Source organism: Capricornis sumatraensis, chromosome 4 (assembly GCF_032405125.1).
Source record: "Capricornis sumatraensis isolate serow.1 chromosome 4, serow.2, whole genome shotgun sequence".
NCBI classification, from domain to species: Eukaryota; Metazoa; Chordata; class Mammalia; order Artiodactyla; family Bovidae; genus Capricornis; species Capricornis sumatraensis.
In genome coordinates, this window is record NC_091072.1 from 158,492,084 (window position 1) to 158,519,773 (window position 27,690).

At 44.0% G+C, this 27,690-nt stretch overlaps 1 protein-coding gene across 1 annotated transcript in view; it reads right to left on the minus strand.

Moving 5' to 3' along the window:
- EFCAB6 (EF-hand calcium binding domain 6) overlaps positions 1 to 27,690 on the minus strand; it is a 232,641-nt gene that overhangs the window by 121,283 nt on the left and 83,668 nt on the right. Inside the window, exons 11-15 of the mRNA XM_068971554.1 lie at positions 16,758 to 16,865; positions 14,416 to 14,521; positions 5,233 to 5,400; positions 3,814 to 3,873; positions 3,558 to 3,718 (exon numbers count right to left, since the gene is read on the minus strand). Coding sequence (XP_068827655.1) covers positions 3,558 to 3,718; positions 3,814 to 3,873; positions 5,233 to 5,400; positions 14,416 to 14,521; positions 16,758 to 16,865 — 603 coding nt within the window. The remainder of the gene's footprint in view (positions 1 to 3,557; positions 3,719 to 3,813; positions 3,874 to 5,232; positions 5,401 to 14,415; positions 14,522 to 16,757; positions 16,866 to 27,690) is intronic.

The window sequence follows — 27,690 nt, forward strand, 5'->3', positions numbered from 1 at the left end:
AAAAGTCTTTTAAAAAATTAATATACTTCAGAAAAAGAGGAGTTGATAGAAAGAAAATAAAGTGTACTCAGGTAGAACATGAATGCCACTGGGCGTCATCTTCTTTTCAGGGACAAATAAACGGAGACTTCAAGAAGTTCCCCTCTGTTGGCCCTTGGAAGCTGCTGCAAACGTTTAACTCCCAAGCCTCCCATTCCACCTGCGACCTGACCGCTCAGCTGGTGATCTCACCTCCCCCTGCACTGAGAAGTCTGGAGGGGGGACTCCTAGGTCAGCACCCCCATAACCCTTCTTCCCACCCTGGCTCCATCTGCTTTTCCTCCGCAGATGCTGGCTGCAGTCTTCGGCTTTTCCCAGCCCACAGGCCTGCCAGAGCCTGTCTGTGAAGCCAGGGGACTCCCTTCCTGACCCTGCCCTCTCTGCTCCACACACATCCTGAGGACCTGCTGGGTCTCCCCCTACCCAACTGCTCACCCCACTTGCTTCCTCTGTGACCTCTGACCTCGCTGGCCCCCTGCCCCCTTAGCCTCAGGCACCCTTGCCCCGACCTTCCTCTGCTGCGGAACCAGCCGGGGCCCTGGTTGCCTGGTGGTGCCCTCAGGTCCTGTCTGAGGCCTCCTCACCTCAGCCAGCCAGTCCACCCTCGACCCCAGACAAACACTTGTCGAACAAACAAACGAGCAAGCGGTCGGTGTGAGGACCCCGGGGTCTCGTCCCGGCCCAGACTCCCCTCTGAGCCCCACGGCTTCCTGCAGCCCTTTTTCTGGCGCTTTCACCCCGTCTGCTCCCTCAGCGGCCCGGTCTCTCCCACCTGGCGGCTGGAGCAGCCCCGGGCATCCCCGGAGACCCGCTGCGCTCTGGGCCGTCAGCCTCCCTGTCCAGAGGCAGCGGGCGGTTCCTCTGCTGCGCACGCAGACCAGCCCGCAGCAGCTGGCCCCACGGTCCTCTGCCCCTCCTCCTTCCGGCCCCTTCCTTCCCCTTTCCCCCATTACACCCGCCCCCTCCCTGGAGCCAGAGCCGTGTTTACAGAGCACAGACCGGGCGTGGCCCCTCGCCCCCTCTAGACCCTCTCGCGGCCTCCGGCTGGCCCTCAGCTGGCCCTCAGCTCTGCTTCTCGGCTGTGGGCCGCACGGCAGAGGCGACAGGGACTCGGTGCGCCCGCGCCCTGCCGGCCCGCAGGCGGGGGCAGGGGCGTTTTCAGAGCCCTCTGTCCTGGCGGCTCTCAGACCCTGTGGAGGACCCTGCCCACTGGATGACTCCGGTCCCCTGGGGGGGTGCCCGTCCTTCTCGCCTGCCCTTCCCGCCCCGTGCAGCGGGCCCCTGCCGCTCTCCTCACATATCCCGCCCAGTTGTCCCACGGGAGCATCCCCTGCTGCCCCACGTCTTGCAAGGCTCTTCCCTTTCTTCTCCGGGTTCCAGCATCGCGTCCCTGGGAAGTTGCTCGCCTTCTGTGCCCTGGCCCCACCCTCCGGGCTTCCAGAACTGTGCCTACATGGTACTCTGGTGCTCACACACCATGCTGGGCGCTTCTGCATCTCTTTCCCCCACGTTAGACACCCCCATACCCCCCCCCTACACCGCCAGTAAATGAAGGCCTTTCTGTAAACCTATTAAAGAAAGCTGAGGGCAGAAGAATTGATGCTTTTGAACTGTGGTGTTGGAGAAGACTCTTGAGAGTCCCTTGGACTGCAAAGAGATCCAACCAGTCCATCCTAAAGGAGATCAGTCCTGGGTGTTCTTTGGAAGGACTGATGTTAAAGCTGAAACTCCAATACTTTGGCCACCTGATGCAGAGAGCTGACTCACTGGAAAAGACCCTGATGCTGGGAAAATTGAGGGCAGGAGGAGAAGGGGACAACAGAGGATGAGATTGGTTGGATGGCATCACTGACACAATGGACATGGGTTTGGGTGGACTCTGGGAGTTGGTGATAGACAGGGAGGCCTGGCGTGCTGCAGTTCATGGGGTCACAAAGAGTTGGACACAACTGAGCAACTGAATTAAACTGAACTGACTGATATAACAGGGGCTTCTCTGGTGGCTCAGATGGTAAAGCATCTGCCTGCAATGCAGGAGACCTGGGTTCAATCCCTGGGTCAGGAAGATCCCCTGGAGAAGGAAATGGCAACCTACTCCAGTACTCTTGCCTGCAAAATCCCATGGATGGAGGAGCCGGGTGGGCTACAGTCCATGGAGTCCCAAAGAGCTGGACACTACTGAGCGACTTCACTTTTTTTTTACTGATATAAAAAATATCAGGATGGCCAGATGCAGGAGACTCATGCAACACTCACTGAGTGATAGACCAAGTGGAAGGACAAGTGAGCTGCCCGGCCAGCCCTGGGCTCCTCCCTCTCTCTCCCTCTCCCCTGGGTCTGAGCACTCAGCACAGTCACATGCAAGCCCTGCAGACACGGACATCCCTGTGGCCTCTGCCTTCGCCCACTGCCCAGCCCAGCCCTCACCCCTCCCTGAGCTCCTCCAGAACCGCCTCTGGGCTTGCTGTCACCTGCTTCTCCCCTTTGCTTGGTTTCTTCCCCCTGCCCCAAGCAAACTGATCTTCCTGCAAGAGTTCTGTAAACTGGATGGATGCAAACAGCTGGCCCAGCACACCAAGCTCTCGAAAGCCCCTCCTTATGGGGAAAGCCTTGCCCCTACTTCTTATAAGCCATGGGGAAAATGGGCTATGAGTGTTCATAGAAAGAGAGGCCAACAACTGGGTCACTTTAAACCAATGTAATATGAAGCAAAGTAAAAAAAAATAAGATTTTTAACATTCCATTTGGAAGGACTGAAAGAGCATCCTTGTGATGCCTCTGAATTTCCACCTACAGGAATCTCCCAGATTACTGCCCACACCCTGGGGAGCACTGGCCACCCATTTCTGAGGGCGGCCTATGGCAGGCGCCATCCCGCCTGAGTCCCACTCCAGCCTGCTGGTTGTCAAGGTCATCTGTAATAAGGGAACGCCACAGGGGCCAAGCCCTTCCACCTGGAGGGTGGAACAGACACCGGGCAGGACCCATGGAATCTTCAGGACACCCTTCTCTTCTTTCTCTAATATCCCTGTCCCCTCCAGCTTCGGCTCAGCTACCACAAAGTAAGTTTTAAACTAAAACGAACTATAAATTATATATATAAACTATAAATCAGGCTACCATTTATGGGCTGGTTGGTCACAGACAGACACCCTGGGAGGTAAAACAGCATGAAGATTCAGACCACAGGGGTCATGGCAAGCAGGGTGGGACCCAGGCTCCATGGCTCACTCCCGTGTGTCTCCAAGGACTCGCTGAATGTCCTCAGGCCTCCGTCTCCTTATTCAGGAAAAGAAGCTGTAATGCAGCCCTACACACTTGTGGCAAGGACTCAGTCATATAGTATATATGCCAGGTTCTCAACCAACGTTCAAGGCTTAGTACAGGCTCAATAACTAGAAGCTATTACCAGTACTACCTACTAACACGGCAGAAAACACGTAGAAAAAGGTTTAGAATTATCAAACAGACTTTAAGGAAGATGTGACATGAACTAATTCTGTTACCTGAAAACTTACTTTACTAAATGTTCAGTTGTTAAAAATGGGCAGAATACACGCATGATTTTCTTGAAATTATTTCGCCCAATGAGTCCTGTGTCTCCGAGGTCATATGACTGCAGCATATTACAGAAAGCTGATGGATTCTTAGCAATCGAGTCATGAATAATTTCTTCCACCTACGGGGGGGGGGGAACGATATTTACCAAGTTGCATGTTTGTAACCTGGGGTGGGAGGTAGCACCCTGGGGCCACACAGGAAAGCGTTACTTACTGAATCCCAAGCCAGGAAGAGAGGCATCTTGGTGTCTTTACAGGCAGGTATTTTGTGCAGCTGATTGGGAAACAGAAAATGTGTATAAATACAAATCACTCATAAAGGCAGTGGAGGCTTAGGAGGCAGACGGACTTTGGGCTGTCAGTTTTGTCCCTGACTAGCCAATAGTTTAGACCTTGAGCCCACCAGCTCCTATCTGGAAATGAGGATAACAACATTCAACTTGTGTTTATTTTAAAAAGTACAACAAGCATGAAAAAATCCATCACCTAGAAATTAAGTAATGAACACCCAGATTATAACAATGGGGACTACTCTGTATCTTTTACAGTAATTTTTACTGACACTAAGGGTTAACAATATGTTAACTGATGATAAATTTAAAAGTCACTAATTACATATCTCATTTTAAAATAAAATAGATATCACATATGAAAAATATATGTATGCATATATCCAACTCATCAAATTGTATACTGTATGTTAAATTGTGTACTTTTATATATCAATTATACCTCAATAAAGCTGCAAAAACTAGTGTGTGTGTGTATAAAGGTATAAAGGTTTGGAAGAACATGCAAGAGTGAGTAAAAACGTCATACAATTCCTCCATGTGAGAATTAGCGGTGATCTTAATTTTCTTCTATTTGCACATCTCGTGTTCCGGTGTTTCTAATCCATCTGTTTATATGCCTGCCTGGAGAATCCCATGGACAGAGAAGGCTGGTGGTCACAGGAGTCCATGGGTTCCCAAAGAGTCGGACACAATTGAAGCAACTTACCATGAATGTACACAAACCATAAAATTTAAACTAAAAGCTAACCTGTACCTGGTAAAAAGAAATCTTCAGCAAACATTTCAATGAGACTCTGCTAATGTCCATGGCATGCATTATCTGAAACTAATCTGAGTTTTTCAAAGTTCTTAAAATTTTAAAATGCTAAATAGCTATTAAAGTTATAGAAGGATTAATAATAACAAAACTGTCAACTTTCAACCAAAAGAAATAAATACCCTAAGTGTTTGCCACTAGAGGCAATAAGCAGTTGTTTTGTTTTATTTCAAATGCTAAGTCGTGCTGAGTCGTGCTTAGTCGCTTCAGTCAAGTCTGACTCTTTGTGACCCCACGGACTGTAGCCCACGGAATTCTCCAGGCCAGAATACTGGCGTGGGTAGCCTTTCCCTTCTTCAGGGGATCTTCCCAACCAAGGGGTCAAATCCAGGTTTAGAAACTAAAAGTTAAAATCAAACAGCTTTTAAACACAACTCTTACTTAAAATTAAAATTAACTCTGGTGGAAAATGTGCATTCAGTTATTTAAACCATATTCCACCTGCATCTCTTATTTCACTAACAACACTTACGTCTCCTACCATAAACAGAAAAAAGAAACGTGAAGTTGTGGCAAAACTCACCTTAGGGTTCTCTTCAATTAGCTCAATAAACTTGCTGATGTTGACACACCCGGTGCACCCAGGGTCAAGTATTCGCATTAGTTCTTTGAATTCTGAATCACTTATGTTTACAACCACGCAATTTAGAACGCGTTGCAGTTCTTGCCCTGTTATCTGTCCGTCAGGTTTCTGAGCATGAAAATATTATAAGGGAGTTTTTTTAAAACGAGGAAAAAAAGGAAGGAAAAGCATGACATGTATTGGGCAGCACTTAATAAATCAAGATTTGGGGCCAAATAGAATTGTGATTTGAAATACGAAAACTTCAGCTGATGTTCACTGTATAACCCACGTGCCAAGAGCAGTCAGGGGAGGGAATCACTGTGCCAGTGCCCTTGCTACGATGTTCTTTGTCACATGTGGCAAGAAAGAGGCTGACCCTCTCCCCAGGACAGGCTGAATGCTGGTGGTCTCAGAAGCCAAACAGCTTTTCCTGCCCTAACCCACCTGAGGACCCTGCAGCTCAGCCACACTGGGCATAGGATTTCCTGGAAATTCAATTGCAACTTGCCAATTTACTAAGAATATTAATTATGCTTGTTTGCACTACCACCAACCTCGTCAATTACATAAATGGACAATTACTTAGCGAGAAAAATTTCAGCCACGCACCATAAAGAAAATATGAGCAAAATACTGGGGGGCAAACTTCTTCTCCCAGAATAAAAAATTATCAATAAGTAAATTGACTATCAAAATTGAGAGAAACTATTTACTGGAAAGGCAGGGGAAATAAAGGACCCCATCTCTTCATAAAGAGAGATTGTGAATATCAATCTGACCAAACAGTTTAAGTGATGCAACAGTGCATGAACGCCAACTACAGATTCAGGGTCCAAAACGTGAAAAGGACAGGTTTCCTTGGAGAAAATTAAGTAATTTAGAGGGTATGTTCAGGGTACTTTTTGGTGGGGGAGTGACCATTCTTTAATGTCCAAGTAGGAGTCGTCGACAACTAATATTTATGATTTTCAATAATCAACCATTCAGTTCAGTTCAGCTGCTCAGTCGTGTCCCACTCTTTGTGACCCCATGAATCGCAGCACTTCAGGCCTCCCTGTCCATCACCAGCTGCTGGAGTTCATTCAAACTCGTATCCATCGAGTCGATGATGCCATCCAGCCATCTCATCCTCTGTCGTCCCCTTTGCTCCTGCCTCCAATCCCTCCCAGCATCAGAGTCTTTTCCAGTGAGTCAACTCTTTGCATGAGGTGGCCAAAGTATTGGAGTTTCAGCTTTAGCATCAGTCCTTTCAAAGAAATCCCAGGACTGATCTCCTTCAGAATGGACTGGTTGGATCTCCTTGCAGTCCAAAGGACTCTAAAGAGTCTTCTCCAACACCACAGTTCAAAAGCATCAATTCTTTGGCACACAGCTTTCTTCACAGTCCAACTCCCACATCCATATGACCACTGGAAAAACCATAGATTTGACTAGACGGACCTCTGTTGGCAAAGTAATGTCTCTGCTTTTGAATATGTTATCTAGGTTGGTCATAACTTTCCTTCCAAGGAGTAAGCGTCTTTTAATTTCATGGCTGCAATCACCATCTGCAGTGATTTTGGAGCCCCCAACATAAAGTCTGACCTGTTTCCACTGTTTCCCTATCTATTTCCCATGAAGTGATGGGACCAGATGCCATGATCTTCATTTTCTAAATGTTGAGCTTTAGGCCAACTTTTTCACTTTCACTTTCATCAAGAGGCTTTTGAGTTCCTCTTCACTTTCTGCCATAAGGGTGGTGTCATCTGCATATCTGAGGTTATTGATATTTCTCCCGGCAATCTTGATTCCAGCTTGTGCTTCTTCCAGCCCAGCGTTTCTCATGATGTACTCTGCATGGAAGTTAAATAAGCAGGGTGACAATATACAGCCTTGACATACTCCTTTTCCTATTTGGAACCAGTCTGTTGTTCCATGTCCAGTTCTAACTGTTGCTTCCTGACCTGCATATAGGTTTCTCAAGAGGCAGGTCAGGTGGTCTGGTATGACCAGCTCTTTCAGAATATTCCGCAGTTTATTGTGATCCACAGTCAAAGCCTTTGGCATAGTCAATAAAGCAGAAATAGATGTTTTTCTGGAACCCTCTTCCTCTTTCGATGATCCAGCAGATGTTGGCAATTTGATCTCTGGTTCTTCTGCCTTTTCTAAAACCAGCTTGAACATCTGGAAGTTCACGCTTCACATATTGCTGAAGCCTGGCTTGGAGAATTTTGAGCATTACTTTACTAGCATGTGAGATGAGTGCAATTGTGAGGTAGTTTGAGCATTCTTTGGTATTGCCTCTCTTTGCAATTGGAATGAAAACTGACCTTTTCAAGTCCTGTGGCCACTGCTGAGTTTTCCAAATTTGCTGGCATATTGAGTGCATCACTTTCACAGCATCATCTTTTAGGATTTGAAATAGCTCTACTGGAATTCCATCACTAGCTTTGTTTGTAGTGATGCTTTCTAAGGTCCACTTGACTTCACATTCCAGGATGTCTGGCTCTAGGTGAGTGATCACACCATCGTGATTATCCGGGTTGTGAAGATCTTTTTTGTACAGTTCTTCTGTGTATTCTTGCCACCTCTTCTTAATATCTTCTGCTTCTGTTAGGTCCATACCATTTCTGTTCTTTATTGAGCCCATCTTTGCACAAAATGTTCCCTTGGTATCTCTAATTTTCTTGAAGAGATCTTTAGTGTTTGCCATTCTGTTGTTTCTTTGCATTGATCGCTGAGGAAGGCTTTCTTATCTCTTCTTGCTATTCTTTGGAACTCTGCATTTAGATGCCTATATCTTTCCTTTTCTCCTTTGCTTTTCACTTCTCTCCTCTTCACAGCTATTTGCAAGGCCTCCCCAGACAGCCATTTTGCTTTTTTGCATTTCTTTTCCATGGGGATGGTCTTGATCCCTGTCTTCTGTACAATGTCACAAACCTCCATCCATAGTTCATCAGGCACTCTATTTATCAGATCTAGTCCCTTGAATCTATTTCTCACTTCCTGTATAATCATAAGGGATTTGATTTAGGTCATACCTGAATGGTTTGGTGGTTTTCCCTACTTTCTTCAATTTAAGTCTGAATTTGGTAATAAGGAGTTCATGATCTGAGCCACAGTCAGCTCCTGGTCTTGTTTTTGCTGACTGAGCTTCTCCATCTTTGGCTGCAAAGAATATAATCAGTCTGATTTCGGTGTTGAACATCTGGTGATGTCCATGTGTAGAGTCTTCTCTTGTGTTGTTGGAAGAGGGTGTTTGCTATGACCAGTGCGTTCTCTTGGCAAAACTCTGTTAGCCTTTGCCCTGCTTCATTCCATATTCCAAGGCCAAATTTGCCTGTTACTCCAGGCGTTTTGTTTCTTGACTTCCTACTTTTGCATTCCAGTCTCCTGTAACGAAAAGCACATCTTTTGGGGGTGTAAGTTCTAAAATCAACCATTATCACTCTCTAATTCGAGTATTTCCATCACCCCAAAGAAACCCTGTGCCCATTTGCTGTCACTATCCTATCTACCCTACCCTAAGGGACTAATCTAGTTTCTATCCCTACACATGTTTGCTTTTTTTCCGGATATTTCATGTAAATAGACTTGTACAACATTTTATCTGTATGCACCTTCCATCTGCCTTCTTTCAACAGGTATAACGTTTGTGAGGCTCATCCATGATGTTGCATGGATCGGTATTTTGTTCTTTTTATTCCGGTTACTACTATTCCATTGTATGATACGGCACGTTTTGTATTATCATAAGTTGATGAACATTTGGACTGTTTCCAGTTTGGAAATGAGGAATAATGTTACTGTGGACTCTTGCACACAAGCCTTTGTGTGGACATATGTTTTCATTTCTCTTGGGCAGACATATCTAGGAGTGGAATTCCTGGGTTATGTAGTAAATCTGTTTTAAATTGTTAGGACATGGCTCTGTTGTTTTCTGTAGCAGTCGTACCATTGTATGACCCCACCGGGGGTGTGTAAGTGCCATTGGCACAGCATCACCAGCACTTACTATCTGTCTTGCTGACAGTAGCCACTCCAGGGGGTGTGAGGTGGTATCTCACTGCCCTATTAATTTGCATTTCCCTGATGACTAACAATGTCGAGCTCCGCTTCCAGTGTCAACTGGGTATCCCTATATCTTCTTTGGTGAAATGTCTATTAAAGTCTTGTCCGTTTTAAATTTGGGTAGTCTTCTTATTGAGTTCTAAGAGTTCTCATATATTCTAGATATAAGTCCTTTACCAGATATAGAATTTGCATACGTTTTCTCCCAGTTTGTGGTCTTTTCACCTCCTTAATGGTATCTTCTGAAGAACAAAAGCTTTTAATTCTAAATTAGTCCAGTTTATACATTTTGTTGTTTTGTGGATCATGCTTTTAGAATCACATCTAAAAAAATCTTTGCCTAACACAAGGTCACAAAGAATTACACATATGTCTTCTAAGACTTTTACTGTTTTAGCTCTTATATTTAGGTTTATGGTCCGTTTTAATTTTTGTATATAATGTAAAGAATAGGTCTAACTTCATCTTTTTGCATTGTTCAGTCACTAAGTCGTGACAGAATCTTTGTGACCCCATGGACTGCAGCACTCCGGTCTTCTCTGTCCTTCACTATCTCCCAGAGTTTGCTCAAACTCACACCCATTAAGTCGGTGATGTCATCCAACTGTCTCATTCTGTCAACCCCTTATCCTCCTGCCCTCAATCTTTCCCATCATCAGGGTGTTTTCCAAGAGTTGGCTCTTCATATCAGGTAGCCGAAGTACTGGAGCTTCAGCTTTAGTATCAGTCCTTCCAATGAGTACTCAGGGTTGATTTCCTTTAGGATTGATGGGTTTGATCTCCATGCAGTCCAAGGGACTCTCAAGAGTTCTTCTCCACCACCACAATTTGAAAACATCAATTCTTTGGTCCTCAGCTTTATTTATGGTCCAACGCTCACATCCGTTCATGACTAATGGAAAACCATAGCTTTGACTATATGACTTTCGTTGGCATACCCACTTGTCTCAGCACCATTTGTTGAAAAGATTATTCTTTCACCTGCTGAATTGGTTGAAAACTAATTGACCATCAATGTGAGGGGTTATTTCCATACCCTCAATTATGTTCTATTGGTCAATGTCTATCCCATGCCTCCTGTACCACCCTGTCTTTATTACTCTAACTTTCTCCTGTGATTCAAAATCTGGAAGTTTAAGTACTCTAACGTCACTCTTTGTTTCCAAAATTATTTTAGCTATTCTGCAACCTTTGCATTTCCAAATGAATGCTAAGATCAGATTTACAATTTCTGCAAAAAAAAAAAAAAAAGGCCAGCTGGAATTTTGATGGGCTTTCATTGAGTCTACAGATCAATCTGGGGAGAATTGCCACCTTAATAATACTGAGTGTTCTAATCCATGAATATTAAATGTCTCTTCACTTATTTACATCTTCTTTTACTTTTTACCATGTTTTATAATTTTCAGTACACAAACCTGGCCTTCTTTTGTTAAATTTACTTCTATGTTTTTTATTCTTTTCATGCTGCTGTGAATGGAACTGCTTACTGAAGTTTATTTTCAGACTGTTCATTGCTAATTCATGGAAATACAACCGATTTTTGTCCATGGAGCTTGTATCCTGTAACTTTGATGAATTCATTTATTAGCTCTAGCAGTTTGTGTGTGAGTGCATTCCTTAGAATTTTCTATTACAAGACCAAGTGGTCCGTGATTAAAGACAGTCTTACTTTTTTCTTCCCAATGTATATGCCTTTTATTTCTTTTCTTTCCTGATTACATCATCTAGAACTTCAGTATAATGTTGGAAAGAAGTAGCTAGAGCTGACATTATTGTGTTTTTCCTGATTTTGGGCGGAGAAGGCAATGGCAACCCACTCCAGTACTCTTGCCTGGAAAATCCCATGGATGGAGGAGCCTGGTGGGCTGCAGTCCATGGTGTTGTGAAGAGTTGGACATGACTGAGCAACTTCACTTCCACTTTTCACTTCCATTCATTGGAGAAGGAAATGGCAACCCACTCCAGTGTTCTTGCCTGGAGAACCCCAGGGACGGGGGACTCTGGTGGGCTGCCATCTATGGGGTCGCACAGAGTCAGACACAACTGAAGAAACTTAGCAGCAGCGGCCTGATTTGGGGGAAGTATTCAGTCTTTTGTCATTAAGTGTGCTGTTATTTAGTCACTAAATTGTGACGGACTCTTGCAACCCCATGGACCATAGCCTGCCAGGTTCCTCTGTCCATGGGATTTCCCAGGCAAGAATGCTGGAGTAGGTTGCCATTTCCTTCTCACCTATCCTTCCTACCTATCACCTATTACCTATCACCAATTCCTTCCTACCTATCCCTGGGTAGGATCTTTCCTACCTTTGAGATCTTTGCCTCTTGCATTGGCAAGCAAAGCCTTTACTAGCCATCAGGGAAGCCCAACTATGCTGTTAGCTTTGGGTTTATCATAAAGGCCCTTTATCAGGTTAGGGAATTTCCTTTCTATTCCTAGTTGGTTGAAAGTTGTTATCGTGAATGAGTGTTGAATTTTTCAAATTTTTTTTTTCTGCATTTATGGTCATGCAGATCTGTCCTTTGTTTCTATTGTGTGTGATGATAATTGATCTTTTGGAAGTTAAACCAACCTTGCCATACTGAGATGAACCTCGTGTGGCCATAGCATTTAATTCTTTTTACACATTGCTAGGTTCGGTTTGCTAATATTTTTGAGAATTCTTGCAACTATATTCATGAAGGATATCAGTCTGTGGTTTTTCTTGTGATCTCTTCATCTGGCTTTGGTATCAAGGTAACATCAGCCTCAGAGAAAGAGCTGAGAAGCATGCCTTCCTTCTCTACACCCTGAGTTTGTAGCAGGTGGCTATGTGTATAAGCAATCTTCCAAGTCTTCAACACAGAGGATTTGCACATTTTCGGTCAGATATATTGCCAGGTATTTGGGGTTTCTTTTTTTAAGGATTATTAGCAATAATATTTTAAAATTTCTTTTTCCAATTGCTTATTGCAGTTTATAGAAATATTACTGATCTTTGTATACTGACCCTGTATCCAATGACCTTCTCAATTCTATGATGAATTCTCATAATTTCTGAAAGGTTATTTGGGACGTTCTACCCATAGTATCATGCGAGCTGCAGATGACCGCACTGAGAATGAAGCACATGAGCAGGCAGGGCACAAACTGTTTCTGGGCGCTAGAAAATGAGCCACGCTCGACTTAAACGTACGTCAGTGGAGTGAGGGGTCCACTTGGCACGAGGGCAGAGGCATACTCAGGCAGCACACACGGCTCGGCAGGGTGTGCAACTCGGAGCAGGCTGAAAGCCTGTCTTCTAACAATTCTGCGTCTTTCTCTACGGCAGCAGTGGGTCCTGGTTCCCAGGGCCGACCTCTGTGGCCAAATGCCATTCCGTGCCCACTGCTGGCTCTTTCCCTCTGCTCTCCTTCTCCTACCAGGCCCCAGAATGTGGCCAAGACCCAGGCAAATGATTGGCAGGCGTGGGGTGGGGGGATCCCCATTGGAAACCCCACCTCTGTGGCTCCTGGTACGTGATGGCTGTGGCTCTCCTGCGATACTCCAGAGGGTGAACTCGACGGCAGTGGGGACTTCACCTTATTCACCCGTGGGTTCAGTCTGGCGCAGAGCAGACACTCAATCCCCACCTTCTGTGTACGTTCATCAGTCTATTTGTCCAGAGGTGCATCAGGGACTGTTAAGTCACTGAAATTTGGCTCAGTAAGCATTATTACAGCCCTCCATTAGCGGAGGTGAAGATTTCACCATTTTTAATTAAATTACTTCTTCAATATACTAATAAAGTTGAGGGGGTGAACAGATGGGAGCCTTCGTTTATCTTAAAGCAGAGGCCTGGTAAGTGCTGACGGGCGGCTCAGTGCAGGGTGGAAGTGCGCCAGCTCGGGGGGGCAGCTGCTTCCAATCTCAGCCCCACCAGAGCCTGGCATGTAGAATGGGTTCCCTATTCCTGGCTGTTCTCAGAGAACAGGTCAGTAGGTATGAAGATGAACTGTGCCTGGCACACCAGCTAGAGCATCTCCTCTGGACAAAGCAGAACTCAGAGCTTGGAATCCACACTGTGCGGAAGCATTCTAGACAGACAGAGGCGTGCAGCTGCGGCCTCCAGAGCAGAGCGCAAACCGGAACCGACGAGCCCTCCTCCAGGCCCTGGGAGCCTCCTCCGAGCCCGGCCCACAGTGGAGACTGTCCCCGGGTGGCAGGCTTGGTCAGGGGGACCTGGAGGCCAGGGGACTCCTCTTCTGTGTTTGAGCCTGAGGCAAAGTAGTTCACTGCACTCCTGGTTATTTACTAGAGATTCAGTAATTGGATGTGCTCAGTAAATAACTAACTTGTGAGACACGGCTCTGAACCAAAAGCATCCGAATGCTGCTTTCTAAAATGAACGTGAAAGTGGGACAGAAGCTAATGTTTAAAGCAAAATCATGAACAAGCCTCCCTTTGCAGGACAGGTAAGCAGTTACACAGACTATTTTGGGACTAAGAAAATGTTCCCGTTCAGGGCTACAAGTTGGCTACGAACCCATAAACTCTAGGGTGGGGATGGGAGGAAAGCTTGACAGGTCAAGGTTGGTCCTTAATTATACAGCTAATGGTGATGAGTCACTCCATCCTTACCAATCTTGACACATGCTGTTCTCAGCCCCTGGCATTCATCTCACTACATTGCAGTAAGCTTTATGTCCCCTATCTTCCCAACTAGACCCAGCTCATGACGTCAGGCTTTGCATCCCTAAGCACTCAGAATAAGCGCCAACATATAATGGTGGTGGTGGTTTAGTCGCTAAGTTCTGTCCAACTTTTGCAAGCCCGTGGACTGTAGCCGACCAGGCTCTTCTGTCCATGGGGTTTCCCAGGCAGTAATACTAGAGTGGGTTGTCATTTCCTTCTCCAGAGAATCTTCCCCACCCAGGGATCAAACCTACATCTCCTGCATTGCAGGCAGATTCTTTACCACTGAGCCACCTGAGAAGCCCATAGCATATAATGGGAGCTCAAAAATATTTGTTGAGTGATAAATGAATGAGTATACAGTTTTTATTGGTCCTGTTGAGTGTTAGCCTTCCTCACAACAGTGAGTTTTTCACCAGAGTTTCAAAATCTTACAGACTTGATGAGCAGCAGTGCTTTCTTCAGCGATGTATAGTGATCTTCATGTCTAAGTAACTTCGTGATAATGTTTTCCTTATGAACCTGATTTCTAAAGTTGATGCTACAAAATTAAGAGAAAGACAGGAATAAGGTAATGTTCTTGACCTTTTGTTAACGCAAAAAAAAAAAAAAAAGAAAAGAAAAGAAAATTACCCTAACAACATCTATACTAACGCTCTATTTCTGGATGGCTCCTCTTCCAAAAAGTGTCACATGCTCGTGTGGGCCCATCTGTCACTCAGTCAACGTGGTACCTAATCAGGGAGCCAGCTTGCATGCAGTTCCCACAGGCATCAATTAGTCTTGCAGCCCCATCGCTCTCCCCCTCCCTTGCCGAATAGTTGTGGCCAGCCGTCAGGCCAGTTCAGGCCTTTGGTCTCAAAAAAAGACCAGGCAAGACGCTGAGATCATGGTTGAGAACAAACTGATCACTGTTGAGATCACTGCTGAAAGCAGCACCTCCTTGTAGAGGCAGCATGTTGTGGCCCACTTGCCCACATTATCACCGAGGACACACATTTCATTTTGGGACAGTGAGGACGTCGACCTTCACAAGCTGCCCCTCACCGTTGACAGCGGCATGACCGCCATGACCACCTCTGTCATCAGGCCCATCTCCCTTACTTGCCTCTTGCTTTCATCCCCTGAGATCAGGGCCAGCAGCCTGCATGTACGTTTGATCACCCACCGGGGATCTCAGAGCCAACTTCACCGGGGATTCTGATCACAGGGGAGGCTGAAGAACCTCCTGGCAATGTACACTTGCCAGCCTCCCTTTTCAGGGTTCAATTAGATGGTTTGACATGTCCCACGAAATAAAGAATGGCGGTGAACCAGACTGGCTGTGAACATCTCTCAGATCATTTAGGGGAGCTCACTGCTGCATCTGTACGGCTGTCTTAGCTTTTTCCAGTTGTACGAGAACATACAAACACACACACCCCTGCCACCACTTTTACGGAACATAGGAAGTAGCAGAAATGCTGGGTCTGCGTTCTTCGTGTGACTCGGAACCTGGCTTTTCTGAAGACTACAAACACTGGCATGAATGGGTATGTTTGCATCAGTTTTATCTCCCACAGTACCACTGGCGCTGGGGCCGGACAGTTCTTTGTTGTGGGGGTAGGAGGGGAGAGGGGGTGGAGGTCCCATGCTGTGCACTGAGGGATGTTTAGCAGCATCTCCGGGCTGCATCCAGTGGAGAATGGAAGCACCCCTGCCCCAGCTGGGACAACCAAACATGTCCCATGACGTGGCAAAATGTCTCCTGGGGGGCCAAGATGGTGCCCGGTTGAGAACTACTTTTTTAAAGTAAATAAAGTTCAGAGGCTAATTTGTACAGTCCTGAACTAGGTGCTGTGGGACAAGAAAACTATAAAGAAACAGAAGTAACTTCACTTAAGAAACGAACTCACAGCACTGCTTGTATGGCTGGGGGGGTGGGGGGGTGGGGTGGGGCGTGGCACGGGGCGAGGGGCTCTGAATACCTGGAAGGCCGGTGACCAGGGCAGTTCATTAAATATTCATAAACCCTGAGACAGGGATTGGAGCTAGTGAAATGGGAATTAACCCTGTGGTATATTTCACTTTACAATAGAGCGTAGTGCTTTCAATGAATGTGCTGAAGTTATAAAGGCTGTTTTTTTTTTTTTTTTTTCCTTAAGATTCATATCGGGCAATCAGTACAGGGTGCACATCAACACAAACAAAATAGTTCCTGGAGTGAGAGTCTAAACGCTAAAATGTCATATTATTAAGTGGTTTTTATGTTTTGGGGCCCCTACCACAATTTATGTGATAATGTACATCTCAAGGTATAACAGACATTAGAATGAAAATGAAAATAATGGCACTCAGGGCAAATAATCCACAGTATATGCACCATGCAGAGTGCGGCTGGAAGTCAGCATACATTGCTCTTTTCCACACAGCATGTAGGAGTCACACGTTTGTACCCAGTTCCACAAGGAGATACTTGATGCTCAGAGACTGATCTTGGCGGGGTGGATGTCTGCACTGAGGACGTTTAGGCTCCGATTCTGCCTCCATGACTCACGAAGCTATGATCTAGCGAAGACCCCCTTCATGTCTCATTCTGCCATCTAGAAGTTGGAATAATAATTATACCTACCTTACAGCTTAAGCTATACATTATTATGTAAAAGTCTGTAATTATTCAATGAAGACTAATTTGTCATTCAATAAATGAAGAAAAAGTAATTCAAATATTCTCTAACCTTTTGCATATTATGATATGTGTAACCAAACTTTAGGCTTTTTTTTTTTCTTTTACATACCTATTTCTTTTCGTCAAGGGAGCTTTATTGCTACCTTCATATTGAGGTTCATAAAATGATGTTAAAAATTGCTTCCAATTGACTTTAGTGGTGGTTTTAAGTCCAAATCTGGATTAGAAAAAACAAAAATAGTATTTTAAACAATTTTTTCTATAACACTTCATGGATTAGGTGTTTACTACTGAACTAAAATGGCAGTGGTGAATTTATATGAAATTTTGTATGTAAGGTAAACAAAATAATTTAGTAAAATAATACTGTAAATTGATTTTTTAAAAGCAAGGAAAAAACAAACTGACTGTACATCTCCATGTCTCTATATTCTGTTCACAGTAGCATACACTGAAGAGAGAGACAAAGGGATTAGATTACAGTTCTAATGCTCCTGAAATAACTCTTTCAAATTCATTATTTGAAGAGTTCGATTGGAGTGGTAGGCAGAATAAAAGCCCCAAGATGTTCCTGTTCTAGCTCCAGAAAATAGAGGAATAAGAGAGAAAATCTGGGATGACAAGCTTTAGCTATGTCTGAGAGAGCCCCAAGCCCAGCATTAAGCAGGATGGACAATGTGTACCCACGTCTCAAGCCTTGTGGGAAGAAGTGTTCTACCGGGGCGCTCCTGCCACGGAGGGTCCCGTGTATCAGAGAGCAGAAATCGTGTAGATGAGCTGCTCAGCCGTTGACTGAAAATGGCGGCGGGCAGAGTGGGTGTTGGCAAGACTGCTGGCTTACTCTCAGAGTCGGCAGGGGAATAACACGGAGGATCTCCTGTGAATCTCACAGGGGCCACACGCGGGAGAGCACACACAAATACACAGACTCATCCAGGTCCCACCCAAGAAGGCCACTTGGAAGAATGAACGGACCTTAGTAAAGGAAGGCCTTCCTTCCCTATCTCCAGGTTCCCAGGGGCCGAGGAGGGAAGAAGTAAGTGATCAGCTGAGATGGAGATGCATTTGCCCTCATCAAAGAACTGCAGACGTGAGAGCCAAGTGCGAAACCCAGAGACCCAGCCAGAGCTCTCCTGAAAGGAAACGCCTGCAGACAAAAGACACTTGCTAGGCCCAGAGAATTCAGTTTCCAGCTCATGGGAGAGCCAGTCCAGTGCGAACATTCCTGCTCCCCTTTTTTCCTCTCCTTCCTCTAGGCACTCCCGCCCTGGAGGAGTCAGAACCCAAGTCTGCAATATGGGGAAGGAAGAGAAGTGCAAAGTGGGGAGAGGGGAAGAGGCCATTTGTGGCCCCCAGCAGGCCCTGACTGGGCCGGAACACGATTCACATTTAAATCAGGTCTACAGCTTTGACCATGATCTGCGGCTAACTATTGCAACTAGTAAGCTGGGCCTGTTTGTGTGATTCGAGACAAACCAGAAAAATCACAGTCTGCTCATACTTTTCATCCAGGGGGAAAAGAACCAATCCAACTGAGGAAATTTAAAGGGACAGTGGGAAACAAACTTAAGTTGCCTTAAGACTGCAGTGGGCTTCCCAGGTGGTGCTCAGGGTAGAGCCTGCCTGCCAATGCAGACAGACGTCAGAGACGAAGGTTCAGTCCCTGAGTTGGGAAGGTCCCCTGGAGGAGGGCACGGCAATCCACTCCAGTGTTCTCGCCTGGAGAATCCCTTGGAGGGAAGAGCCCAGCAGGCTGCAGTCCACAGGGTTGCAGAGTTGAACACGACTGAGTGGCTTAGCACACAGGCACACACAAGACTGTAGTGCTACCATCTCAACCGAGGTTTACATTTGCACCCATCCACCCAACTGTCCATCCATTCATACATCCTCGTGTGGTGCCAAGCTACCATCTTTTCTCACTTGAATCTTTGCGATAATCTCACTGGTCTCCTTGTACCTATTGTTGCCTTCCACTGAAATGTTTTCACACTCTAATCAGCCTGCTCTTTTTGAAATGCAAATGTGATCACTCTTTTGCTTAAAATCTTTCCACAACTCCCCATTACTCTTAGGATAAAAATTACAGTCCCTCAGTAAGCGCAGCCTGCAGAGTTTGACCCTATTCACACCTCCAACTTTATCCCGTACCACGCTGCCCCTTGCTCCCAGCTCCTTAGGTTCCTCAAAGTGCTCGTGCTCTTCTTGCCGCAGGTTCCTTAAACTCGCTGCTGCCTTTGCTAACTGCCACATTCCCCCTGACTATCTCCCACACTTTAGGTAGTTAACTCTGCTGCTCTTGCAAGCCTCAACTTAATCATCACTCTCTCAAGGAAGCCTCCCCTTATTTCCCTAGGCAGGGCTGTTTGCCCTGCAGCTCCATGCCGCTATCCTTAATTGCATTTATCACCACCTAAGTATCAGAATCAGCAGCAGCTAACACTTGTACAGCACTTCAATTATGATTACTTTATGCCAGCTAACGCTTGATTGGTTATTACTTCTGCTCTTAGCGCCATGTATGAGGTCATGAGAAAGAGAGCGACTGATAGACTAAGTGATTTCATCAGGTGTACAACAAGTAGGTTGCAACAGTGGTTTAATGCCTTGCTATTAACATACAAAACAAAGTTTCATCTTCCCTACTCAAACTTTCTTTTCCAGACTTCCAGCACTGTTTTGACACAGTTTGCTAATGCTATATATTTTCACCTTAAAAAATTAAAAAGTTAAAAATTAATTTTCTATATTGGAAACATTATGACTACTATTAAAAATATGATCAGCTGCATATATTATGTTTAGGAAATTACCTTGCTCTTTGGGAAAAACATCAATCTATATACTACAGAAAAATAAACTCAAAAGAGATTAAAAAGTTAAACATAAAAACTAGGACCATTGAAAAAAGAAAAAAACTAGGTGTATATTTATCTGGTATTTGAATGACAATGGATTTTTAAACAAAACTTAAGAGAAGAAATCACAAACTTATTTAATTACATCAAAATAATAAATTTCTGTATATCAGAAATATTAAAAGTTTGAACCAAACAACAGACTTACAAAGTTATCTTTCATGATGATGCATAACAAATTGTTAATATTTTAAAAACATAAAGTGCTTTACAAATTAATATGAAAATATTAACTTGACTTCTTCCAGTAGTGGTGGAGTAAGATCCTTCTGGATCAATCCTCTTAGAGATAATCAAAACAAGCTCTGAGTGTAATGCCAAAAGCGGCTACCTAAAAGCACTGTAGGGGTTTCTCTGGTGGCTCAGCTGGTAAAGCATCTGCCTGCAGTGCAGGAGACCAGGGTTCCATTCCTGGAAAGGAATGACTACCCACCCCAGTATTCTTGCTTGGAGAGTCCCATGGACAGAGGAGCCTGGAGTCCATGAGGCTGCAAAGAGTCAGACAAAACTGAGCAACTAAGCATGTCACACAAAAGCAACTGAAGAGTGAACTCTGGTGGGAGATCTATGCTGAGAAGAGAGGAGCTGTAAGAATATTTTCAGTGCATCTAACCCAGGCTAGGGTACTGTAACATGAGGGATAGCAAAGGCACCAGTAGGAAAAAAAAAAAAAAAGTGGTCTTTGTAGCTTAGAAAACTAGAAGGTTAATAAGCCCAGATAAATTATAAACCTAGAGAGAAACAGAAATCCTGGAAAAAAGAAGGGACTAGAGAGAGATCCCCAAATTCTGTCCCACCACATTTCTGGCTGGTTTCTGAATCTCACGTAATCAGGACCTACTAAAAAGTGTAGCTGAACACAAAAGGTCTGAATTAAAATCACAACTGCCACCCAGAAACAGAATATGCAGCTTCAGTTCAACTAAAATAAGCGCCTACCAAAACAAAAGAAACAACACTCATTGAAAAATAATTATGACAGAAGTTAGAGTTTCCGGGATTTAACATTCAAACTTTCTAAGATAGAACCTAAAATTGCAGGAACATGAAAAACCAGGAAAATGAAACATTAGTAAGGAGAAAAACAAAGTCAATGGAGAGGAATCCCAAATAAGCCAAATGGTGGTATTATCAGATAAGAATTTTTAAAGCAATGATTATAAGCATCATCAATGATATAAAGGAGTCAAAAGATAGGAAATCTCACAGAGAAGTGGATATAATAAAAAGAATTAGGCAGAAATTTTAGAATGATGAAAATACTACCTGAAATTTTTAAAAAATCACTTGATGGAATTAACAAAATTATGGAGAAGACAGAGGGGAGAAGGAGTGAATATAAATACAAATCAACCAAAACCACCAAATATAACAAACACAGAATACACATATATTTATAAAATGAATAGAGCTTCAAAGACATAAGACAGTCTTACATACATGTAACTGCAGTCACAGAAGGAAAAAAGAGAATAGGGTACGAAAAAAAATCTTGAGGATATAAGAGCCAAAATTTCCCCAAATTTGATTAAAATACACATTTACAGATTTAAGATGCTAAATAAACACTAAGCAGTAGGTGCCTGAAACAGGCCAGGCCAAGGCACACCACAGTCACAAAGCTGAGAGTCAGGGCAACAAGAAAGTCATCACACACAAGAGGACGACTGCTTAACAGACGACTTCTCATTCCAACAATGGAACCAAGAGGAGTGGAACAGAACAGTAAAGTGCTGGAAGAAAGAACGGTTACACAGAGCTGTCAGTCTAAGAAAGTATCATTCCAAAATGCAGGAGAAACAAAGACTTCTCTAAATAAAAGAAACCTGAGGGAATCCATCTTGAGTACACTTAGTTCAGTCGCTCAGTCATGTCCGACTCTCTGTGACCCCATGGACTGCAGCATGCCAGGCCTCCCTGTCCATCACCAACTCCCAGAGGTTGCTCAGACTCATGTCCATCGAGTCAGTGAAGTCATCCAACCATCTCATCCTCTGTTGTCCCCTTTCTCCTCCTGCCTTCAATCTTTCCCAGCATCAGGGTCTTTTCCAATGAGTCAGTTCTTCGCATCAGGCAGTCAAAGTATTGCAGCTTCAGCTTCAGCATCAGTCCTTCCAGAGAACACCCAGGACTCATCTCCTTTAGGATGGACTGGTTGGATCTCCTTGCAGTCCAAGGGACCCTCAAGAGTCTTCTCCAACACCACAGCTCAAAAGCATCGATTCTTCAGTGCTCAGCTTTCTTTATAGTCCAACTCTCACATCCATACATGACTACTGGAAAAACCACAGCTTTGACTAGACAGACCTTTGAAAGCAAAGTAATGTCTCTGCTTTTTAATATGTTGTCTAGGTTGGTCATAGCTTTTCTTCCAAGGAGCAAGTGTCTTTAAATTTCAAGGCTGCAGTCACCATCTGCAGTGATTTTGAAGCCCCCAAAATAAAGTCTCTGACTGTTTCCATTGTTTCCCCATCTATTTGCCATGAAGTGATGGGACCGGATGCCATGATCTTAGTTTTCTGAATGTTGAGCTTTAAGCCAATTTCTTCATGCTCCTCTTTCACTTTTATCAAGAGGCTCTTTAGTTCTTCTTTGCTTTCTGCCATTAGCGTGGTGTCATCTTCATGTCTCACATTATTGATATTTTTCCCAGCAATCTTGATTCCAGTTTGTGCTTCATCCAGCCCAGCATTTCTCACGATGTACTCTGCATATAAGTTCAACAAGCAGGGTGACAATATACAGCCTTGATGTACTCCTTTCCCAATTTGGAGTCAGTGCACATATTCCTCAGCAAAGGAAGTTCTTCAGGCTGGACAAAAATGACAGCAGATGGAGATGCTGGCTCCTCAGAGAGGAGTAACAAGAGCGTCAGGCATAACTAAGATGAAACGGAAGTGACGTTGCTCAGTCATGACTGACTCTTTGCGACCCCATGAACTGAAGCCTACCAGGCTCCTCCGTCCATGGAATTTTCCAGACAAGAGTACTGGAGTGGGTTGCCATTTCCTTCTCCAGGGGATCTCTTTGACCCAGGGATCGAACCCAGGTCTCCCGCACTGCAGGCAGATGCTTTACCTTCTGAGCCACCAGGGAAACCCAAGATGAAATGAAATTTGTTGAAAAACACAAATTACCAAAAATGACCCAAGAAGAAACAGAAAACTTGAATAGTTCTATATTCATTTTTTAAATTGAATTTGTAATTCAAAACAGTCCCCTAAAGAAAACTTCAAAGCTAAATGGCTTCGCAGACGAGCTCTATCAAGCATTTAAGGAAAATGGTAGCAATAGTAGGGGCAGTAACAGTGCCGGCAGCAGTAGTTGTGACAACAGTCAGAAAACAGACGAGAAGGAAACAGGTCCCAGCACATTTCCCAGGCCAGTGCTGCCCTCTCAAAACGCATTTATAAGAAAAGACAACTTGAGACAAACCAGCACTCGTGAAGAAAAGATACCAAAAAAACCTTGACAAATTTTGGCAAATAAAACTGAACCATATATAAACGGGATAATCTATCAGGGCCAAGTGGGGTTTAATCCCAGGATGCAAAAATTGGCTTAGCATCTGAAAATCAGTCCATGTAATTCCCAATATTAATGGAATAGTGGAGAAGTACACGATCATCAGAATAGATGCAGGAAAACATATGACAAAAATCAACATACACAGTTTTAAAAATTCAGCAAAACAGGAATAGAAAGGAAATCCCTTAACCTAATAAGGGCATCTACAAGAAACCCATGGCTAACATCGCTACAGTTTAAGATGGAGTGGTTTCTACCTAACATCAGGAACAAGGCAAGGGTGTCTAATCCCACCACTTTTGCTCAGCATTGCACTTAATGTCCTTATTGCTCAGCATTGTACTTAATGTCCTTATTGTCATACTTAATGTCCTACCTGGTAACATGGGCAAGAAAAAAAAAAAGGCATACAGACTGCAAAGGAAGGTGCAGACTTGCCTTTACTTAGAGGCACAATGACTGTCTATTTAGAAAACACTAAGGAACCCACAATAGAAGCGTCAGAACAAATTAATCAGTGAATTTAGTAAGGTCACAGTATTGTAAAGTCAATAACCAAAAGAATCAGTTGTATTTGTTAGTATTAGCCATGAATAGTGAGCAAATGGAAAAAATTTTAATTGATTTATATTAGCATCAAAAAACAAAAATATTTAGGAATACATACAATATGTGCAATATCTGAGCATTGTAAACAACAAAATCTTGCCTAAGGAAATTAAAGACCTAAATAAACAGAAAGATGTACCATGCTCATGGAGTGGAAAACTGAATTTATCCAAGTGAAAAAAATCTTCCCAATGTACTCAGAAAAGTGGCAAATCTGCCCAATTTACTTACAAAATCTTAGCAAACTTGCTTTCCTTCTTTTTTAAAAAAACGTATTGACAAGCTGAATGAATATACAGGAAGGCAAAGCACCTTGAATAGTCAAACAATTTTGAAAGAAAAGAACAAGTGTAGGGGACTTATACAACTTAATTTCAAGACTTAACTATTTAGCTACAGTAATCAAGACAACAGTGTGGCACTGTTTCAAGATGTATTCTTACAGCTTCTGGAAGAGGACAGAGTCCAGAAACATACTGACATGTATGTGGTCAATTAATTTTTGACAATGGTGCAAAATCATTCATTAGGGAAATGATCACCTTTTCAACAAATGAATATCTGTGCAGGAACAGAATGAACCTTGACCTCACGTCATACACAAAAATTAACTAGAAATGGGCCTAAATATAGGAGCTAAAATTACCAAACTTCTAGAAGAAAAGATAAAGCAAGGTAAAATCCTTGTGCTATTGGGTTAGGCAAAGATTTCTGAAAATGAATTCCCCAAAAATTACCCATAAAAATTTTAATGGATAAAATGTACTTCATCAAAACAAAAATACTTCTGTGCTTCAAAAGACCAAGTTAAGAAAATGAAAAAGCAAGCCATACTGAACGAAAATATTTGAAAAATACGTATGTGAGAGCCAATATCCAGAACACATAACGAGCAGCACAAGTGGTAAAGAACACACAGGCCAATGCAGGACACAGCGGGCGACCGACATGCACACATCGATAACAGGAAAAGAAACAGTCCTGTAAAAAGAGACAAACGATCTGCACATCCACGTAACGAAAGAAGAGATACAGATGGCCAATAATCACATGAACAGAGTCTCACAATCATTAGTCATCAGAAAAAATGAGAGTTAAAAATAGAGATAGCTCTACACAAACTAGAATGGCTAAAATTAGGGAGAGCGGCAGTACCAAGCTTTGGTGGGGAAGTGAAGCATCTGGCTTTCTTACATAGTGCTGGTGGAACCACAAATTGATACCGTGACTTTGGAAAGTGGTTTGACAGTGTCTCATAAATTTAAAGATCCACTCATCATTGTTGTTGCTGTTTAGTCACTAAGTCGTATCCCGCTGTTTTCCGACCCCCCCTGGACTGTAGCCCGCCAGGCTCTTCGGCCCATGGGACTTTCCAGGCAAAAAAACAGGAGTGGATTGCCATTTCCTTCTCCTGGGGATCTTCACCCAGGGTTCGAACATGAGTCTCCTGTATTGGTCAGATTCTTTATCACTGAGCTACCCAGAAAGCCCACACTCATCATACAACCCAGCAATTTTACTACGAAGTATTTTACCCAAGAGAAATAAAAACATGTCCACACAAAATGAGACCTGTATGCGAATGTTCATACAGGGAATATCTATGGGATATTTCCCAACAAACTGGGAAACACTACGGGATGCTACTCAGCAATAACAGTTAGTGGCACATTTAGATGGGCAGCGACATGGGTGAATCTTAAACCTTGGAAAGTGAAAGAAAGAGTAGTCAAACACAAAAGACCACATATCCCATTCGTGAGAATGTCGAGAAATAGCCGGACTACAGTGACAGGGGCAGAGAGCAGACCAGTGGTCCTGGGGCTGAGAGGTCAGGGGAGGGACTGCTGTCAAAGTGCAGGAGCACACCACAGGGCGACGGAAGCGTCCCATACGTTTACCAAGGGAGTGGCTACTAGATACACACAGTTGCCCAAACTCGTTAAACTGTGTGGGTTAGTCACTCAGACGTGTCCATCTCTTTGTGTCCCCACGGACTGTAGCCTGCCAGGCCTCTCTGTCCATCGGATTCCCCAGGCAAAAATACTGGAGTGGATTGCCATTCCCTTCTCCTGGGGATCTCCCCAGCCCAGGGACCGAACCCAGGTCCCCACATTGCAGGCAGGTTCTTAACCATATGAGCCACCAGGGAAGCCCATTAAACTATATACTTGAGAAAGAATTTTATATGACTTGTACTGGGACCAAAATATTTTTAAAACACAGGAAATGGTCAAAGGACCTGAGCAAACAGTTGTTCATGAAGGAAGTTACTGTTAAACGTGAAACACTGGCCAACTCAACGGCAGGCAAGTTCATATCAATCAAAATGGCAACCAGGCACTGTGCTTTCACCTGTCAAATTAGCAAGTATTTAAAGACAGCAATGTTAAATGCTGCCGAAAAGCACTCTCATGAACCTCACCCCTGAGAATAAATCAACATTTTTCTGAAGGGCATCTTAGCAAAATGGAATGTAAACCTTGGAAGCATTCAAAACCTTTGACTTAAGGGCTGATAAAACATTAGGCAGCTGTTAAAAATTAATTTCAAAGGTTTTTTTAATTAACAACAACAAAAAATCCTCCTGATGTAATATGCTGTAAGAAAACAGAACATAATTTATTTCTCACATGGCATCAACTATGTTAAGCATGTGTACATGCACACACATAAAAATTCTGGAAGGAAATAGACCAAAATATTAATAGTGGCCATCTCTGGCCATTACAATTACGGGTAGTTTTCTTTTTTTATCGTTTTTTCTATTTTCTAGTTTGAGCCTGTACAGTTTTTATAATCAACATGAATAAATGTAATTTTCAAAAAATAGAGCCAGCAGATAATTTTGCTAATCACACGAGTAACCGTTATTAACCAAAGTCACAAAGGTGGATATTGCTGGGTTTTTTAATTCTTAAAAATGCCTCCGGGGACTTCCCTGGCAGTTCAGTGGTTGAGAGTTAACCTTCCAATGCAAGGGGTATGGGTTGGCTTCCTGGTCAGGCAGCTAAGATCCTGCATGCCTCAGGGCCAGAAAACCAAATATAAAACAGCAGCAACATTGAAACAAATTCAACAAGACTTTAAAAATGCCCCAGGGGCTCCTCTGATTTCCTCAGGCCCCTGTCCCTCTGGATTCTGATGCTGGGAGTCCAGTGTTATTCCCAATCTTTCTTTCCCATCCCATGAAGCCAGGTGGGGGTCTTATAGTGGCATGTGACTCATCTCTGGGTTAGCGAGAAGAAAAAATTTGTTTTTCACATTCAGGATGAATAGATAGTGGCTCCAGACTAATGATAATCTCTGAAGAACCAAAGTGCCAGTATGGTGTGTAGGTCAGAGGCTTATGGAGGTGGTAGATGGAGCCGACTCAACGGACATGAGTTTGAGCAAACTCTGGGAGATAGTGGACAGGAAAGCCTGGTGTACTGCAGTCCATGGAGTCGCAAAGAGCTGGACACAAACGAGCAAATGAACAACGACGAGCTGGAGCTCAAGTCCACTTTACAGTGGCTCCAGTAAGAGCATCGACTCATCCCATGGTTGCTCCTCCAGGTTCAGAAAATATCACTGGAGTAAGTATTCTTAGTCATTGCAGAATCCTCACATTGGTTTTGCTCTCCCTGGAACTAGGGCTGTGATGGTAGGAAAGGCCAAGGAGGAGACCCTACCCTTCATAAGAGAGTGAACAAAAAGTAATACCACTTCTGTGGCGTAAGTGTAGACACTGTGCCACTGGCAATGTGTAGAGATGAAAGTGAGAGTGAAGTCGCTCAGTCGTGTCCGACTCTGCGACCCCGTGAACTGTAGCCTACCAGGCTCCTCCATTCTTGGGATTCTCCAGGCAAGAATACTGGAGCGGGTTGCCATTTCCTTCTCCAGGGGAACTTCCTGACCCAGGGATCGAACCCAGGTCTCCCGCATTGCGGGCAGACACTTTAACCTCTGAGCCTAGAGATGGGGGTGGGAAAAGGATTGATTTCT